This window comes from Mustela nigripes, chromosome 7 (assembly GCF_022355385.1).
Source record: "Mustela nigripes isolate SB6536 chromosome 7, MUSNIG.SB6536, whole genome shotgun sequence".
NCBI lineage: Eukaryota > Metazoa > Chordata > Mammalia > Carnivora > Mustelidae > Mustela > Mustela nigripes.
The window spans coordinates 22,047,265-22,065,941 of record NC_081563.1 but is presented as its reverse complement, the minus strand read 5'-3'; the positions used below and the strand labels follow the sequence as shown (position 1 = coordinate 22,065,941).

Genomic DNA, 18,677 nt, shown 5'->3' with positions numbered 1-18,677 from the left:
TTTGAAATTATGACAGGCAGGCTTACAACGAAGTTAAAATTAAAAACACTTTATCCAAGTTATCATCCAAAACAGGATCTTATTCATTAATCATGTTTTGCTCACTCTTTTCAATGAACCTGTTGTCCTACAATGAGCTACCCCTTCTGAGGCATGTTTCGTACCCAACATTGATTGGTTGCCAAGGAGACTCCACTGCCACCCTGGGCAAACTCGTTTCCTCTCCCTTTCTGCTAAAAGGAAGGAAACTCATGGTATAATCCAGGGCAGGATGCTGGGAAAGTAGAGTACAGATCCAGCCTGATAGAAGTTGGAAGTGAATAGTGACTTCTTGCTGTTCCATCCACCAGCAGCAAAAGTACTTGAATTCAAATGATAAAACTTGAAGCTTTAGGCTTGAGGGGCTATCAGCCTCCAAGAATAGTGAGAATATCCTTCCTTGCATAAATCCAAGGGTAAGGCCAAGGGAACTGGCATCCACCTGCCAGGTCCAATGGTCTTCTATCCTTGGCTGCATCTGAGTCAAATTTCCCTATAAGAGAAACTCTGCTACTCTGAACAAAATTGTCCTTTATAAGTAGTCCCCATCAGAGGTTGGGATAATTCCTTCACAGAGTTCCAAAATTCTGGACTTCTAGAAACTACTTGTTGTTTCTCTTCCAATACTGTGCCATTGATTCTTGCATAAAATTCTGGAATGCTGGCTCTTCACGGCTTTCTTCCGTAACTACAAGGAAAAAAGGTCAGTTCTTTTAACTTTCCCATTAGATGGGTAGAAAAAGAGTTCTGTCACCAATCCATCACAAACAGTACTCAGCTTCTAATAAACTAAGTGTTCATTTCTCCCAGAAGCATGCTCTATCATGGTGCCCAAAATGTCGAGTTTCTTTCATCTCTAAGTGGGGAACCCCCCCCCATAAAGTAACTAAAACAAGGTCCCACTCCTACATATTTTAAACCTAGAGAAATATATCCAACAACTCTATTCATAATAGCTAAAATCTGGAAACAACCCTAATGGCAATCAGCTGATGAATGAATAAACAACTTGTGGTAAAAGCCGTACCTTGGAATATTATTCATCAATAAAAAGAGCACACTTTGGATACATGGATGGATTGCAAAAGCATTACACTGACTGAAAAAAGTCAAATCCAAAAAGCTAAATACTGTGATTCCAATTAGACAACATTCTGGAAAAGGCAAAATTGTAGGAACAGAAATCAGATTAGTGATTGCCAAAAACTAAGTGTGAGAGAACAGGACTGAATGAGAACAGCATGGCGGTGCTGGAAGGATTCTGTATCTTGACTATGATGGCTGTTTCGAGTGCATATATATTATATTAGTTAAATCTCATCAAACTATACACTTAAAAAGGGTGGGATTTATTGCCAGTAAATTAGACCTCAATACATCTGAGTTAATGAGGCAATTTAGATGTTAGCATCCAGCACACTGGATGGTAAAGAGGGGTTTGCTCTTGGTCGTAGCTAGAACCATAAAGGTTGTTTCAAGAAACAGAGTCTGTTCAGTCCATAAAACTATGCCAGGTGGAACCCTTTTAGAAGTTTCCAGAGCCACTCTATCCTCAGTGGTACAGTCCCTTCTAACTGGCTTCGGTCTGCCGAGGCCTCCTTATGCATTCTTTTTCCCTACCTCATGTATTCTTAAAACCATTATTAAACCAAACAAACATCCTGGATTTCTCAAACTGAGTTAGGCCCTAATGATGAGAGGACAAGAGACTAATTAAAAGCCTGTGATGCGCTCAGTATTAACCATTCAGTAGACGGCCAGGAACCCAATACATGGAACTCTCTACCGCGGCTGATTCCGGGGCCACATCATCTCTCCCGATCACTGGCTGCATGGGTAAGGCTTCTCTCGGCAAGAAGCTCCTGAGCAAACAACGTGGGAGGAAGCAGCTACTCTCTTCTCCCGAGCACCTCCGCCACCTCTCACCTCTGTGGTCAATGTCATCAGTATCGCTGTCCGCTTCCTCATCCTCTTCGTCCAGTGTTCCCCGAGTCAGGATCAGGTCAGAAGCGTCCAGCGCAGGAGACAAGCTGTCTACAGAGAAAACACGTGTCAGGAGCACATCACGAACCTCAGCCTCCTCAAACAGGTGTTCTGATCCAGTAACTATGATTATCAATTGGCAGGATGAAGGTGGCCGTAAACATAAATGTACAATCTTACCTGTTCTAAATGTACTATTGTTAATACCACTTAATGTTTTTAGAGTAGTGTAGTCCGTAAAATGCTCTCGGGATCCCGGTAACCCAAGAGGTGCTATTTTTAAATTGAGGAAAATAATTCTCAAGTAGCTTGTCCTGGTAGTAACATCGTTCGTTCTTATTGGCTCACAGCTTAGAAGAGGCTGTAGTTTTTCCTCTGAAGACTAAAGGCGTCAGAGTAGATGCAGCATGCTGGGGAGTCAGCGCGAAAGTGTAGAGCACTAAGGAAGATTCCTGGGGGAAGTGTGTTCTGAGGGTCTGAAGAAAATAGACGGTGGAGTGACAGGAAAGGAGTGAGGATATTATTCAAAAGAGGGAGGGAGGAAATGGGAAATTGAATATACTAATAGAGGCAAATTCCCTACTCCGGGCAACTGAACAAGGGTCGAGTGCCAATCAAAGTCAAATCACTTCATTCCTGTGCAGGGGATTCGGCCTGCAAGGGTTGGGCTCTGAGAACCTAAAATGACACCCAGTACCCTAGAGCTTCCGGAGCACACGACCACGCTCTTCAGGAGCCTAGCTGGAGAGAAGTCAGCAGGGGATGAAGGAGGCCAACAGCAGCAACATCAAGAGGCACAAATCTCAAGGGGCCCGTGGCCCTGAAGAGGGAATGGTGACATGGCGTGCTAACAATCAGTGCTTCCGTCTGGGCCCCCTATACCTGTGACTGCCCCCAAATTATTTACTGCAAGCTTTCAACCTTCGACAGGTTATCTGAGTATGGAAGGCCTTTTGCAGCAGATTTAACATTTGCTGCTTCACATATTCCTGAGTGATGAGCACAGAAATTTATGTCACCAAGGTGCACAACAAGGATGGCCAGGCAAGTTCACGTAACAGGTGAATCCAGCCAGTTTCTAGCATCTCCCCCTCCAAGCGGCTTTGCTGTTGTTGTCTAGTGAAGATACAGCAATAGCTTTCATGAACAGAACTTCATTCCTTCAAAGACCAGTCTATTCATAAGTGTGGGTGGGAGGGGGTGCATCCATACTAAACATGAACACCGACCTAAAACCCCTAAGAATCAATGACATAACTAATTCAAACAATAAGAAAATCCAGGGGCACCTAGGTGGCTCAGTTGGTTGACGGACTAATTCTTGGTTTCGGCTCAGGTCATGATCTCATGGGTCATGGGATCGAGCCCCACATTGGGCTCCTCACTCAACAGAATCTGCTTCCAATTCTTTCTCTTGTCCTCCCCTCCTCCTCTGCCACTTCCACCCCAGGGGTGTATTCTCTTTTTCAAATAATTAAATCTTCAAAAAATATTTTTAAAAAGTGGGGTGCCCCTGTGGTTAAAAACTAGTGGCTCAGTGGTTAGGCAGACTTTTTTTTTTAAAGATTTTACTGATTTATTAGAGAGACAGTGAGAGAGGGAACACAAGCAGGGGGAGTGTGAGAGGGAGAAGCAGGGAGCCCGATGTGGGGCTTGAACCCAAGACTCAGGGATCATGAGCCAAAGGCAGACGCTTAACAACTGGACCACCCAGGAGCCCCAAGGTAGACTTTCTGAGAAACAGTGCAAGTACAACTGTTAATGAAAAAGGTAATACAGACCTATACTTTACATCATACCCAGGTATAAACTCTAAATGGATCAGGGATCTAAATGCAGAAAATGAGGGTTACCTGGTGGCTCAGTCAGTTAAGCCTCTGACTCTGGGTTTCGGCTAAGGTCATGATCTCAGAGTCATGAGATCAAGGCCCGCTTCAGGCTCCGTACTCAGTGCAGAGCCTGCTGGAGATTCTTTCCCCTCCCTCTCCTTCCCCCTCTGCTCACCCACCCTGGTCACACTGGTACATTCCCTCTCTCTCTCTCTCAAATATATAAATAAAACTCTTTATATGTAGACAGTGGGGCACCTGGGTGGCTCAGCGTGTTAAATGTCTACGTTCAGCTCAGGTCAGGATCCCATGGTCCTGGGATCGAGTCTCGCATTGGGCTCCCTGCTCGGTAAGTCTGCTTCTCCCTTTGACCCTTCCCCCACTCGTGTTCTCTCGCTCTTCGCACTCTCTCAAATTATCTTTTTAAAAATAAATAAATAAGTACAATGAAACCATACAAGTACTACAATAAAACATGAGTGAATTCCTCTTTAACACAGTATAGGTAAGGGATTCCCAATTATGACTCAAAATCCAGAGGTAGTAAAAATGGGAAGTAAATTTGCCTAGATCAAAACAAAACAAAAACACGGGGCGCCTGGGTAGCTCAGTGGGTTAAAGCCTCTGCCTTTGGCTCAGGTCATGATCCCAGGGTTCTGGGATCGAGCCCCACATCAGGCTCTCTGCTCAGCAGGGAGCCTGCTTCCTCCCCCCTCTCTCTCTGCCTGCCTCTTTGCCTACTTGTGATCTCTCTCTCTCTGTCGAATAAAAAAAAAAAAAAAAAAACTTTCACCTGGCAAAATAATACCATGGACAAAGTCAAAAAACAAGCGACAGAGAGAAAATATTTCTAACAGGCATCACACAAAAATGGATACTACCCCTATTACATTAATAGATACTAAAACTAGTGGGTAAATGTGAAAATTAAAAGGATATTCATATGGTCTCAAAGCATCATCCAACAAAATACTTATTATAAAGGGAAAAATAACTTTACAATGAAAAACCTGGCAGATACCACTTTAAGCAAGTGATCAAAAGTAAAATCTCCAATGACGGGACAAATCTACATGGTGGGCCTCTGGATGTCGTGCATGGGAAAAATCACAGCTTCACTTCTGTGAAGTCCTGCCAATAAGAAGCCACCTGAACAGAGTCCCGAGGGAATACCAGCCAGACCCAAACTGAGGAACATCCTATAAAATATCTGTTGCCTACACTTCAAAATTGTCACTGCCATGAATACAAAGAAAAATGGAGGAACCATTCCAGATTAAAGGAGCTGAGACAACTAAATGCAATGCAGATCCAGGATTTTCTCCCGCTACACAGGGCAAATAGCTAGATCTAAATAAGGAACACATCAGACAACAGGATCAGAGTTAATTTCCTAACTGTTTAGTAATGAGCTTATATAAAATATCCTTGTTTTTAGGAAATACACACTCAAGTATTCAAAGAGAATATTTAAGTCTTATATCTTACTCTTAAACGATATTGAAAACAGGAATATATATATAATATATATTTTGTTTATAAATACATTTATAGGCTTATACATATAGTCATACATAATGAGAAGAAGAGAAAGAATCAAGTAAATGTGGTAGAACGTTAACATTTTGCAAATCTGGTTGAATGGTATATAGTAATTCTTAAACTAGCCAAACAATTTTTCTGTAAATCGGGAAGTAGGTCAAAATAAACAGGAAAAGAAAAGGGCAGGGAGTAGAGGGTAAAAAGTATTTAAGAAAACTGTAGATGGGAGGATGGGGTGATCGGGTGATGGGTGTTAAGGAGGGGACATGATGTAGTGAGTGCTGGGTATTATACGCAACTGATATATCACTAAACTGTACCCTGAACCTAACAATATGCTGTATGTTAACTAACTTTAAAATTTTTTGAAGTATTTAAGAAAAGAGAGAATATTAAGTGTCTTGCCGAAGTAAAGCAAAAACTACCCGAAGAGGAAGAACTCAGAATGGTAATTATATACAACTTTTAGAAGTTTACCTTTCCAAATCACAAATAAAAAAAAGTGTATCGATCCATCTCAAAACACCACATTATCTTTATCCTTTTCTCTCTCTTAAACTTAAGCATCTTCCTGCTCAGTGGAAGTGAGCATATCCTCCTTTTAGTTCCTAACTCCAAGAAACCCTCCAATACCTGCGGCAGTCCCTGTGTCCAAGGCTACAGAGCCCATATCCTTCCGAAGGCGCTCCAGCTGTTCCTTCTGCTGCTGGCTCTGTGCACTGGCCTGTACATACAGAAAAAAATATCTCCATGTTAAAGAAGGAGTTCTAGGGGCACCTGGGTGGCTCAGTCAGTTAAGCATCCAACTCTTGATTTTGGCTCAGGTCATGACGTCAGGGTTGCTGAGTGTGGAGCCTGCCCAAGATTCCCTCTCTCCCTCCATCCTCTCTCTCTCTCTCCAAATAACTCACTCTCTCTCCAAAATATATAAAATAAAATCTTAAAAAAAAAAAAAAGGAGCCCCAAGTTAGACGCCAGACTTCTAACAGAGATGATGACAAAAGCCACCTGAACAGAGGGATATACTAGGGACTATTTAGACACTGGGGCAGGTAAAAGATGACAGATACAGAAACGCCAAGCGGTGTGGGCCCAGAGGAGCACAAGCTCAGCCTAGAGGGCTCTGGAGACAGAATGATAGGTTTTGGAAACTGGACATGAGAACACATCAAAAAAACCCTCAAGCAGACATAGCAGTGGTAAGGGGCCCAATGCAGCTGATGAGGGCAGGCCAAGGGATTATTTGGAATAAGCACTGTGAACCACTTCTTTTTTCTTGAAATTCCATAACCAGTCCTTAAATGAGCCTTGGGAGTAGGAGTTGGGTGGGGCCCAAGAAGTGCTTAGCAAATGTAATAAGAAAAATCAGACTGTAAAAGATTTAAATAAAGAGAAGAAAAATAATTAAGGGGCCCTGCTGCATCTAGGAAACACACAGATTTACTAGCTTAAGTAACAAACATCTACTACACTGATAGCCAAAACAAAAGCATTTATGGCAGGAGGATTAGTGCATGGTTTGAAGTTGTTTTTCAGTGGCCCCAAATACAACAGTCTATCTTATAATATAAATAGCCTATCTTACCAGTGACTTCTTCAGACGTTCATATTCAGGACGATACTCCCTGGAAAGAGAAAACACTTTCTAAATTCCTTTGTTTATAATCTGTCCTGCCTGCCCCCACACCACTTCTATTTTCCTAGTTCCCTGACAATAACAGAAGACCTTACTTCACCGAACATTATATGTAACAAGACTTAATCACTGAGATTCTATCCCTGTGCAATTAGAAGTCAAGGTGCTTGTCCCCACCCTGAAACCAGCAGAGACAAAAGACTGCAGGCCAGGAAAGATTAACTCTGTGGAGCCCATAATTCATGAGCTCAGCATTTGTTTGGATAAAACTGAGATGAATAAAAGAAGTGAGGCCTGGGGTGCCTGGGTGGCTCAGTCTGTTAAGTATCTGCCTTCAGCTCAGGTCATGATCCCAGGGTCCTGGGATTAAGCTCCCTGTCAGGCTCCCTGTTTAGCAGGGAGCCTGCTTTTTCCTCTCCCTTTGCCCCTCCCCCTGCTTGTGCACAGGCACACTCTCTCCCTCTCTCTCTATCAAATAAATTAAGAAAAGGAGGACTGATGGGCTCAGGAAGCACAATATGTAATTATGTGGTTTATCTGGGCAGTAACAAAAGGATACAGAAGGGTCTATCCTGAGACTTTGGTCACACACAGAAAGACCCTTTGTCTGATGAATCAAAATCAAAATAATGTGTCTAAAAACCACCACGTGGTTGTTAGAATCTTGCTAAGAAACATGCCAGTAAGCAGCCAATTATCATGGCATCAGTCCAAGAAAAGTGCTCTGATTACACTTTCGTGTAAGTAAACAGAATTCCAGTGTTAACCATGAAAATAGTAATAACCACCATTTATCATGAAGTGTGCTTGCTCGGTGTCAGCAACTGTGCTAGATGCTTGGATATATTTTCTCAAATAATGCTCCCAACAACCTTAACAATAAACGCTATTATCCCTGACCTACAAATGACAAAAACTTGCTAAGGCCACTCATTTACTCAGTGGAGAAAGCAGAAATCCAACTCATGGCTGTCTGACTCCAAAGTCTATGATCTTAATCCAAGGTCAGCCAATGTGGCAAAGAGGCCAAATCATGCTTATTTTTATAAATAGTTTTACTGGAACAGCCGTGCCCATTCGTTTGCAAATTGTTTATGGATGCTTTTGCCCCACAATGACAGGTGAGCAGTGGCAACAAAGATTCTATGGCCCACAAAAGCCTAAAATATTTACTATCTGGCTTTTTACCAAAAGAAAGTCTGAAGACTCCTGCTCTTAATCATTCAATACAGGGGCGCCTGGGTGGCTTAGTGGGTTGAGCCTCTGCCTTTGGCCTGGGTGGTTTAGTGGGTTGAGCCTCTGCCTTTGGCTCGGGTCATGGTCCCAGGGTCCTGGGATCGGGCCCCGCGTAGGGCTCTCTGGTCAGCAAGGAGCCTGCCCGCACCCTCTGCCTGCCTCTCTGCTTACTTGTGATCTCTGTCTGTCAAATAAATAAGATCTTAAAAAATAATAATAATAAAAATCATTCAATACGGAGAAGGTTTTATACTCCTATTTTTAAAAAATAGTTAATGGGGACTGGTTATCCCTAAGTGTACACGTACAGATCCAGCACACATACATATGGCAAAAATAATACCTAGACTATGAGAACCAAAACGCTTTGCTGGCAAAACTGCTATCATATCAGATTACAGGTTACTAAAAATGTCATCAACAGGATTTTCCTTTATCCTCACCTTTCATATTCTTCTGCAGCACTGGTGACTTGCACGAAGAGTTCATCTAAGCCTGTACCCAGAACAGCAGACACACCCACCACCTGTCAAAAGCATCAATGCCACTGAGGAAACAATATTTTCACATAGTGTATGTTACTTTGTTCAAATAATCATAATAAAATCTTCCTAAAAGCTGTTTAGATACTTCAAGAAGTCTCTGGCAAAGAGTGAAGCTAAAACAAAACAAAAAACAGCACATATACTCAAGAGCCATGGAAAGATGTATATGGAAAAGAGAGGACTAGAAAAAACAGAAGGAGGAGAAACACATAGCAAGACTTCCTATCTATTTCCTGCCAATACAACCACTGTCTGTTCTCTACAAAAATCAGTATTGCAATGCCTTTGCTTGGCCAATTACCATCCTCCCTGACACCCCGATGTACTTTTACTTATATAAATCGTACCCTTCCTGGGAGCCTGGGTGGCTCAGTCAGTTAAGCGTCTGCCTTCAGCTCAGGTTGTGAAACCAAGGTCCTGGGACAGGATCCTGCATTGGGCTCCCTGCACAGCGGGGAACCTGCTTCTCCCTCTACCTCTCTCCCTGACTCATGCGCACACTCTCTCCTCCGCGCGCACACACATACACAAAAATAAATAGAATCCTTAAAAGAAAAATAAAAAAAACAAATCGTAGCCTTCCTCCAAAGCATACCTCTAATGCTATATCCTCCAAAATCCCTCATTTTAAGAGTGATCTGCCCCTTACCAGCGCAGGCCCAACCACCAATCTTCACAAGGTTCTTATCACAATATATCATGTTTCAATTCTGTATGTAGCCCTCTCTTCAAACTAAACCATAAATTCTTTTTTTTTTTTTTTAAGATTTTATTTAAAATAAAAGAGATCACAAGTAGGCAGAGAGGCAGGCAGAGAGAGAGAGAGGAGGAAGCAGGCTCCCTGCTGAGCAGAGAGCCCGATGCGGGACTCGATCCCAGGACCCTGAGATCATGACCTGAGCCGAAGGCAGCGGCTTAACCCACTGAGCCACCCTGGCGCCCTAAACCATAAATTCTGAAGGTAGGGTTTTTACCTTATCTCTTTTTTTTTTCAAGTAATCTCCGTGCCTAACGTGAGGCTCGAACTCACAACCCCAAGATTAAGAGCCAGCCATATGCTCTACTGACTGAGCCAGCCAGGCACCTCTATTTATCTCTTAAACCTACAGTTTTAAAACTGGCCAGCAACATGCAAAAGAATGAAAAAAAAACCACAAAACTCCAATTTTTAATAAATAATGCTTAAATGCCTTTTTTTTTAATAAGGTAACGAACTTCTTTCTAACATAGGTTCAAAGCCGGCCCTATGGGTTAAGAGGTCGTCTGAAGGGACTGTCAGTATAAGCAGAGGAGAAAGTTTACCCTAAGTGAACTGTAAAACTCATCCAACACCAGGCTCATTGAACGAGTCAGGTTACTGACGTATGTAGTCTCTTGATTCAAGGCATCTTGGAAAGCCTCAAAATCTTGCATCCATTCCACTGCAAAGCTGTGGTCAATGATGTCAGTCTGTACCAGAGAGAAGTCAACTATCAGCACCCGGAATTATGCTTAGATAGCAAACATCGAAAAAATTTTAATCAAGCAGCAACAACAAAGCAATTATTCATATATTTTTGCCTCCACTTCACCCCTTCCCTCCTCCACTACAACAAACCATAAAGGGCCAAGACTATTGTATACAATGAAAAGAAGGTATGTGTTCTCTTGGTCGAAGCAGACCCTTCACTATCCACTGCCAAGTGACCATGGCAACAGTAGATGCCAGCACATTCTAGGCTCTGAAGTCATGTCTCAAATCCCAGCTGCCAACCCAACAACAGTGAAGTTTTCGGTTTTAACTGAGACTGCTAATAAACTAGCAGCCCCTCCTCCATATACACAGTTGCAATTCTGAGGGATAATCTATACACTACAGTTGAGGGGCTACTCTATCTAGTTTAAAATTACATTGATGAGAGCCAGTGATAAATATTCATTTAATCTGATTGAATCTTTTTCCTACAAGTGCTCATGACTTTGTTTCAGATAAGTTTGAATCTGTTCTCCGACTTGTGAAAATCCTCACCTACCCAAACCTTCCAGTAACCCAAGGTTCTGATGAAAAAGAAATACTGAACCACAAAAGGAAGGATCCACTTACTTTATTCATAACCACAATGAAAGGCAGCTTGGTTTTGTACAAAATGCTGAAAATTAAAAATCAAGACATTTTTAATAAAAACACTTAAGCTCTTGCTAGCCCGGTGTCAATATACTGTAACCGAGTAAACACAAGCGGAATGGGTTCAGACTCTGCTTATGGGTATCCATTCTCACATGCCTTCATTCTTCTCTCCCAAGAGGAAAAACCACCATTACCATCCAGCAAACAACACACACACACATGCTTGCTTTTTCTTGAAATAATAATGCTTTAATACTTATCTTGTTTTCTGCATATGTTTTTTGGGGGGTTTTGTTGGTTTTTTTTTTTTTTTTTTGGTAGGGTTGTTTTTACCCAATAATTGTCTTTTAAACAATAAATATGGAAACAAAAAATGCCATCAGTCCTCAGATTTTTATGTGGACTAGGATTTCTTGCATCTAACAAGAAGGGATAGCCCTAGTCATATCAGAAGGCACAAATGATGGTAATGGCTTTTGTGTACCTTCCCCACAACGAGTTCTCTCAGACTGAATAATAGTTTGCCTTGCTCCTATGTCTTCTGCACTCACATACCCTAGTGAGGCATGGTCCTTCTGTCCCTAATGACACCAAGTTGGGCAAACTTGTGCTTTGTGGAATTACAGATAAATCTCTGTATTGATAATCTCTCATAATTTAACTCTACATGTCATAACACAGAAAAGGAGCATTTAGACCAGAGCGCTCTGTTCTATTTAGACTTGTTTCATTCATCTGGGAGCAAATACCAAAGGCTCATATTCGTACACCACCCGTTTCTGTAATAAGCAAGGGAGGAAGGCGAGAAGCTGCTCCGAGAATGCCAACACATATGCCCCTTTTCTCTTCTCACCTCTCCCCAGCTCACAACTACTAAACTGAGGGCCACATCTGAATGAGCACAAATCCAAGTTAGTAAGTACTCGGGATTCAAATACAAAAGAGAAAAGAAGAGGCCTCCTCCCTGGACGTAACTGCATGCCTACCAGCAATTAATTACCTGCAGGCATACAGCATATTGGACATGAAGGTCACTGGGTTGGTACTTCTTGATGTGTCCATTACATAAATGACAACTGTTGGAAATGAGGATGCCTAAAGCCACAAAATAATCACAGCCTTAGTCAAAGGGCTCATTAGCTATACCCAAACTCTTTTCCCACCTTCCTTACCAAGGGAGAACCGCCTTAGGCAGGGTATACAGAGCTGCCACACTCCCTCTCATACAAGGTCCCATGCAATAAAAAGATGCTTAACTATAGTCTAGCTCTCTAGTTACTCCCAGTAACCAGTCCTACAATACTCACCAGAGCCTCAGTGATGATTGTCCCAGAAGCTGACCATGTGAACACCTCAATCTGTCCAGGTGTGTCAATCAAGACGTATCTGTGTCAAGAACGACCATTAAAGAAGTATTACACTTGTGCAACGCCGAAAGATAGCCCAGCACAGAAAACACTGAGAATCTGGTTATCCGGGACTGGAATAACCTCGTCATACTGTCAAGTCTAACTTCCTCCCACTGCCCTTAAAACGTACACCACATTCCCCCAAGCTTTGTTCAATGTCCAATATTCATGCTACTAGGCAGGAGCAGTAGTCCACAAACTGCTGCAAATTGATCACAGAGGAAACAGTGATAGTTTCAGAAACACACCACATTGAAAATGAGAGATAAACAAAACCAAATTTCTTGGGAAACTATCTGGTTTCTTGGGGTGGGGGTGAAGGAAGGTGGAGGGGAAAGAGAATAACAGACATAGGGGAGTAATAGCTAAATAGAGGGTTTCTTCTTGAGGTGATAGAAATATTCTAAAAGTGACTACAGTTATGGTTGTACAATTCTGTGAATATACTAAAAGCCACTGGACTGTATACTTTAAATGATATATGAATTACATCTAAATAAAGCTGTTTTTAAAAATAATCAAAAAATTTTGAATGGACATTTCTCCAAATATATACCAATGGCCAAAAAGTACATAAAATGATGTTTAACATCTCTAATCACTGAGGAAATATAAATCAAATCCGATACCACAATGAGACACCACTTCACACCCAATGACATGGCTATAACCAAAAACAAGGATAATAACAAATGTTGGCAAGGCTGTGGACCAGGAACCCTCACACAATGCGGGTGAAAATGTAAAATGGTCCAGCCCCCTGGAGCTGGGGTGAGAAGGGAAAGTAACAGCAACTGCTAATGAGCTTGGAGCTTCTTTTGAGGATGAAGAGGAAGTTCTGGAATTAGATTGTGGAGAGCCATCCAGCAGATGCAAGGAGTCACGTAGACGGCAGTGCCTGTAGATTGAGGATATGAGAATGATTGGTTTAGGAGGATGTGGGTGCGCTCGTGGCTGACGCACACAGCACCAGGAGCCAAGAGATAAACGCATGATCACCGCTAGAGAACAATAGAGTCCTGTATGGTTACATAAGGGTCCACAAGGACACTGCGTGCACAGTGTTATGATTGGCCAAATAGGGGGGCGAGAACGGGTGAACTTCGTGTATAAATACTGCTGTAAGTGCTTGGTGCGGGGCGGCCACCATTACTAATAAAAGAAGCTTGCCACTCACCTCGTCTGCGGGTCGTTCTTGCGGGCCGAGAGCGACATTAGATAGTGGTGATCAGTACATGACTTTACGAATATACTAAAAACCACTACACTGTATACTTAAAAATTAGAATGGGCCTTTGTTATGTGATTTTATATCTCAATAAAGCTGTTACTTCTTTTTAAACTACCTCTAGTAGTTTTTTATAAAAAAAGTTTTTGTAAAATACCTTATCCATCCATCCTATGTATATATGCATGGAAACATGTGGAATGATAGTCACCGACAGTAGTAATAACAATAATACTTATAATGTTATATAATAATACTATTTGTTATACATTATAAAATAACAGAACACAACATAATAGTAATAATGATAGTTGATTCTACTAGGAATCGGGGTGAAATAATTTCATCTCTTAAATATTATACCTAGTTGTAAATCTTTTTAAAATTTATTTTTAAGGGCGCCTGGGTGGCTCAGTGGGTTAAGCCACTGCCTTCGGCTCAGGTCATGATCTCAGGGTCCTGGGATCGAGTCCCGCATCGGGCTCTCTGCTCAGCAGGGAGCTTGCTTCCCTCTCTCTTTCTCTCTGCCTGCCTGCCTCTCTGTCTACTTGTGATCTCTGTCTGTCAAATAAACAAATAAAATCTTAAAAAAAAAAAAAAGATTTATTTTTAAACAAGGGTTAGAAAGATGTTAGAAAGATTTTAATACCCACAAATGTGGTTTTCCCAAGAGAAGGCAAGTAGACAACTGAATTTGGACAAAGTTTCAAAAATACCTGCTAGGAAGCCATGGGCATACATGACAGTGATTGAGGGCAAAATACTAGTAAATTTAGCTCTTCACTGTATATGACCTTAATGTGGGGTTTGGGGGTTTTTCTGGCCTACTTTTTTTTTTTCACTTCTAATGGTTTCATCTCAATCTAACATTCTTTCGGAGTTTGATGGTATCCTGAAATCCTTGAGACACATCAACTACAGAGTAATAAATTGGTGTTAAGCTGAAATCACTTACTTAGACATGTTCTGGGCCTTCTCAATAAATTTCATCACCTAAGAGAAAAAGATGCCGATTACAATAGGATCCATTCTCAACACAAAAATCACCCTTTCCAGGGTGGCCCAACTTACAGGCACTATCAACTATTCAATCTCTGTTCTTAATCTTGGGACACCAACTTATAAACTCCATGAGCTGGGCGCCTGGGTGGCTCAGTGGGTTAAGCCGCTGCCTTCGGCTCAGGTCATGATCTCAGGGTCCTGGGATCGAGGCCCGCATCGGGCTCTCTGCTCAGCAGGGAGCCTGCTTCCTCCTCTCTCTCTGCCTGCCTCTCTGCCTGCTTTGTGATCTCTCTCTGTCAAATAAATAAATAAAATCTTTAAAAAAATAAAAATTAAATTAAATTAAATAAACTCCATGAGCTAAAGAAACACAGCCACACCAGCAGTCCTGCAACACCCTGGAGTATACTGCAAGGCCCTGAGAAGCTAAAGACTATCCATCACTGTCGGGATGCATCTCTTGGTGCTTCAGTAAAATGTTAACAACCTGTCTCACGGAGTGACATTAGGGTAAAAAACGAGTGATTACAAAACACTCCTATGGAAGTAGATGATAGAGAAAAACTTAAACAGTGACAATTATTTGTCACACGTAAAAAAGCCCATTATCTTTCCATTCCATGCCTGCTAGCCCATCCCACTCCCCATTTGTCCACTCCACCCTCAAGGTGATACTCCAAGCCAAGATACAAAAAAAAGAACCTGGATTTTTGTTTTATTGGCCATCACAAATATTAAATGTGAAGTGTCTCAAAACACTGATCATCCTTTCATAACCTCCTTCTCTGTCTACCAAAATGCTTATTTATTTTCTATGTATGTCCAGGTTTATTGCTCTTCTTTCTCAAAGTGAGCAAGCTAAGGCATTTAAAAGCCAAACATTTTTACACAGCCATGCCTATAAAAGTAAAGACAGATATACCTGATCAAACCTCGTAGCAAAGAGATTGAGTGATGTCACTATACCGCCATTGGGCCCAAGTCCATACCTGGACACAGAGTTGAGGATTTAAACTACTTACAGATCAAATTAGATGCTGAAAGTCACACTAAGGCTATCATTCACACAAACAGCATTGTAACATTAGTGTTCCATGAATGGATGCTGGCAGCCTATCCTTGACATGCCATACAACCTTAACCACACAAAGAATTTCATTATCAACATCTTCCTCATATCTTTACCATTTTGGGGATGTCGAGGCAAAATGAAGATGTTAATGTGACTAAAATGTAACAGAGAGATGTATGTAGAAGCTTAATAGCATTAGCCTTAATTAAGATCATCTTAAAATATCATTAAGACATCACACTCCCAGGTGCCTGGGTGGCTTAGTGGGTTAAGCCTCTGCCTTCCGCTCAGGTCATGATCTCAGAGTCCTGGGATCGAGCCTCAAATCAGGCTCCCTGCTTGACAGGGATCCCGCTTCCCCCTCTCTCTCTCTGCTTGCCTTTCTGCCTACTTGTGATCTCTCTCTCTGTCAAATAAATAAATAAAATATTTTTTTTAAAAATCACAGTCCTTGCTCCGATCCTCACTGATGAAGCTAACTGCTGAGTAGAATTAGTCTATCCACCTAGACCTACCTACACGGATAGTAAACATTACATACAGCAACGTACTAAGAGCTGATCCTACTAAATGAACCTGCTCATTTCTGAGTCTCCCAGTCAGAGGAGGCAGTAGCCTCCAAGGCGATACTGCTCTCTGGAACCAGGCCCAGCATCAGCTAGCCTCTCACTTTCCATGCTAATTACAACAGCCTGTAGTCTAGGAAGATGGTAAGAAAAACTGAAACCACAAGCTGAAACAGTATTTCTAATCACCTAAAACACCTCTCCTCACATTCATCTATCCTCAAAAATTACTTTAAAGCAATTAAATGCTTTTGCTAGTGTATTTCACAAAGAAATGCAAAAACACTCTCAAAACCACAAAAAACCAGACAGCAACCAGTCAGGGATGAGTCAGCACCCAAGCAGATGCCGAAAAGGATACTGTTTCATGACTTCTTTATACTTCACAGTGTCACGAATATCTGTTCAGGAGAAAAAGAATTCAGTGGAATTTAACACATAGAAACAATATAGTTTGAGACTCTCTACCTATAATATCCTCAGACAATGGACCCCTCAAGTCATCTCTGCTTCCTCCGAGGAAAAAAAATAAGTTTCTCTCTTGGCATCTCAGTTACTTTTCAAATCTGTGTTCCAAATTTTTAAGCTAAGATCACTGAACTGTGATAGGGGGAAAAAAGCAAGATGGTGAAGAGAACAAAAGGGTAGAAGTACCTTCTCTCCCAGCAAGAAGCTGAAACCAGCCTTTCAGGCTTCTCTTATCTGCATTCTCTTCTACTAAATCCCCCAGCTTCACCCTGGATTCCTTCTTTACAAAAGATGGAGGGGGCACGCACCCCGGGGTGGGGGGGCGCTCAGTGAGTTAAGCGTCTGCCTTTGGCTCAGGTCATGATCCCAGGATCCTGGGATCGAGCCCTGCAATGGGCTCCCTGCTCAGTGGGAAGTCTGCTTCTCCCTCTCCCATCCCCTCTGCTTCTGTTCCCTCTCTCGTTGTGTCTCTCTCTCTGTCAAATAAATAATAAAAATAAACATTAAAAAAAAAGATAACTGGGAAGTAACCCATGAAAAATGTTAGCTAGGAGCTCAGAAGTTATGGTAGAAATGATCTCAAACAATGAAAAGTTTTACTGGTTTTTGTTTTTGTTTTTTAAGTAATGTGGTAAGGCTGGGGTTATTTGGGGTTTTTCTTTTTTTGAGTTTTTGTTTTTGTTTTTTTTAACTTACTTGAGAAAGAGAGAGGGAGAGAAAGAGAAAGCCCATGCACAAGCAGGGGAAGGAGCAGAGAGGGAGGGAGAAGGAAAGGGAAAGAAGCTCAAGCAGACTCCACACTGAGCTGGAGCCCAATTCCGGGACTGATCTCATGACCCTGAGATCATGACCTGAGCTGAGACCAAGAGTTGGATGCTTAACCAACTAAGCTACCCAGGTGCCCCAGTATCTGCTTCTCCCTCTCTCTGTCCCTCCCCCTGGCACTTTCTCTCTCTCTTAAATAAATTTTAAAAAATCTAAAAAAAGGAAAGAAAAAATGAAAATGAAAACATTAAGGACGGGTGGGCTGGGGGCTTTCCATATTCTGAGGGACTTCACACAGTTCTGTTATATTTTACTCACCAATATTGGCAGGAAAGGGTACTTCATGTACAGCTGGGTCCAGATTAATCACATAAGGTGGAGAGCCTTGGCTATGCAGATGTCCAGTAAGCCTCTGTAGAGATATAAGAAGAGGGATGGAGTGAGACAAAGAGGGAATGATAAAGGCCAAGATTCCATTATCCATCATACCTGAAGACTTCTGCACTTACACTTCCCTCTACATGAAATATTCGTCCCCAGTATCCACCTCCAACATTCAACTCTCATAAATACTATATTTTCCTTTATCACCCATCTAACAGAGTCTCCCCTACTCTCGATCACTTATTTACTTGATTTTTGTGAGTTTTTTTTCCTATTACTCCCATTAAAATATTAGCTTCAAAAAGCGGGAACCCCGTCAAATTCAATCGCTGTTATCTCCAGGACTTGAAACATAAGAGCTGCGTAAGAAATAATTACTTAGTAATCTACACCAAAAGCCTGTGTGCTAACCCTGTATTAATTGCCAGTTACACGTATGCCTTTGCCTTCGAGGAGTCGACAATTGTACCGGTAAGACAATTCCAGAACAACGTGGTAAATCGTACCAAATATGACCAAAGGGTGCGAAGAAGAGAGCCTTAATTAAACCAGGCTTGAGTCCGAAAAGGCCAGCCTAGGAAGGAACCGGAGATGCTGACAAGTTCCTGAAAGCCACACGCGGGTCCCCTCCAACTCTGAGAGACCTCCCCCTCCTCTTCTCCCCGGCCTTCCGCCCACCACGGACAACCTCGCGCGCGCACCGACTACGCCCGCGCCGTGTACGTCACCTGGACAAAGGTGGTTTTCCCAGATCCTGCCATTCCCAACACCAACAGACAAACTGGGGGCCGAGGACCCCCCGAAGCCTGCGAGTCAGCGGTCTCCGCGGGCGTCGCCATTTTCCTCCTGGCTCCGCCCACTCTGCC

The 18,677-nt window shown here is 42.2% G+C and overlaps 1 protein-coding gene across 1 annotated transcript; it reads right to left on the bottom strand.

Annotated features, from left to right (window-relative positions):
• Nucleotides 1–33: 33 nt before the first annotated feature.
• On the bottom strand, nucleotides 34–18,677 carry GPN1 (GPN-loop GTPase 1). Its single transcript, XM_059405355.1, has 14 exons — nucleotides 18,540–18,677; nucleotides 17,746–17,839; nucleotides 16,556–16,595; nucleotides 15,479–15,545; nucleotides 14,510–14,547; nucleotides 12,225–12,303; nucleotides 11,918–12,012; nucleotides 10,894–10,939; nucleotides 10,113–10,259; nucleotides 8,709–8,791; nucleotides 6,979–7,018; nucleotides 6,027–6,117; nucleotides 1,966–2,073; nucleotides 34–727 (listed from the first exon to the last, which is right to left on the bottom strand). The coding sequence occupies exons 1-14, from the start codon at nucleotides 18,648–18,650 to the stop codon at nucleotides 642–644; spliced, it is 1,125 nt and encodes a 374-aa protein (XP_059261338.1). The 5' UTR covers nucleotides 18,651–18,677; the 3' UTR covers nucleotides 34–641.

Bases quoted from the DNA above. Each gene is read 5' to 3' on its own strand.
- GPN1 (XM_059405355.1), bottom strand. From the start codon at position 18,650: ATGGCGACGCCCGCGGAGACCGCTGACTCGCAGGCTTCGGGGGGTCCT. The intron at 17,840-18,539 runs GTGACGTACACG...ATATCTCTACAG, and splicing joins GGAAAACCACCTTTGTCCAG to AGGCTTACTGGACATCTGCA. The intron at 14,548-15,478 runs GTATATCTGTCT...TTTTTCTCTTAG, and splicing joins TTGCTACGAGGTTTGATCAG to GTGATGAAATTTATTGAGAA.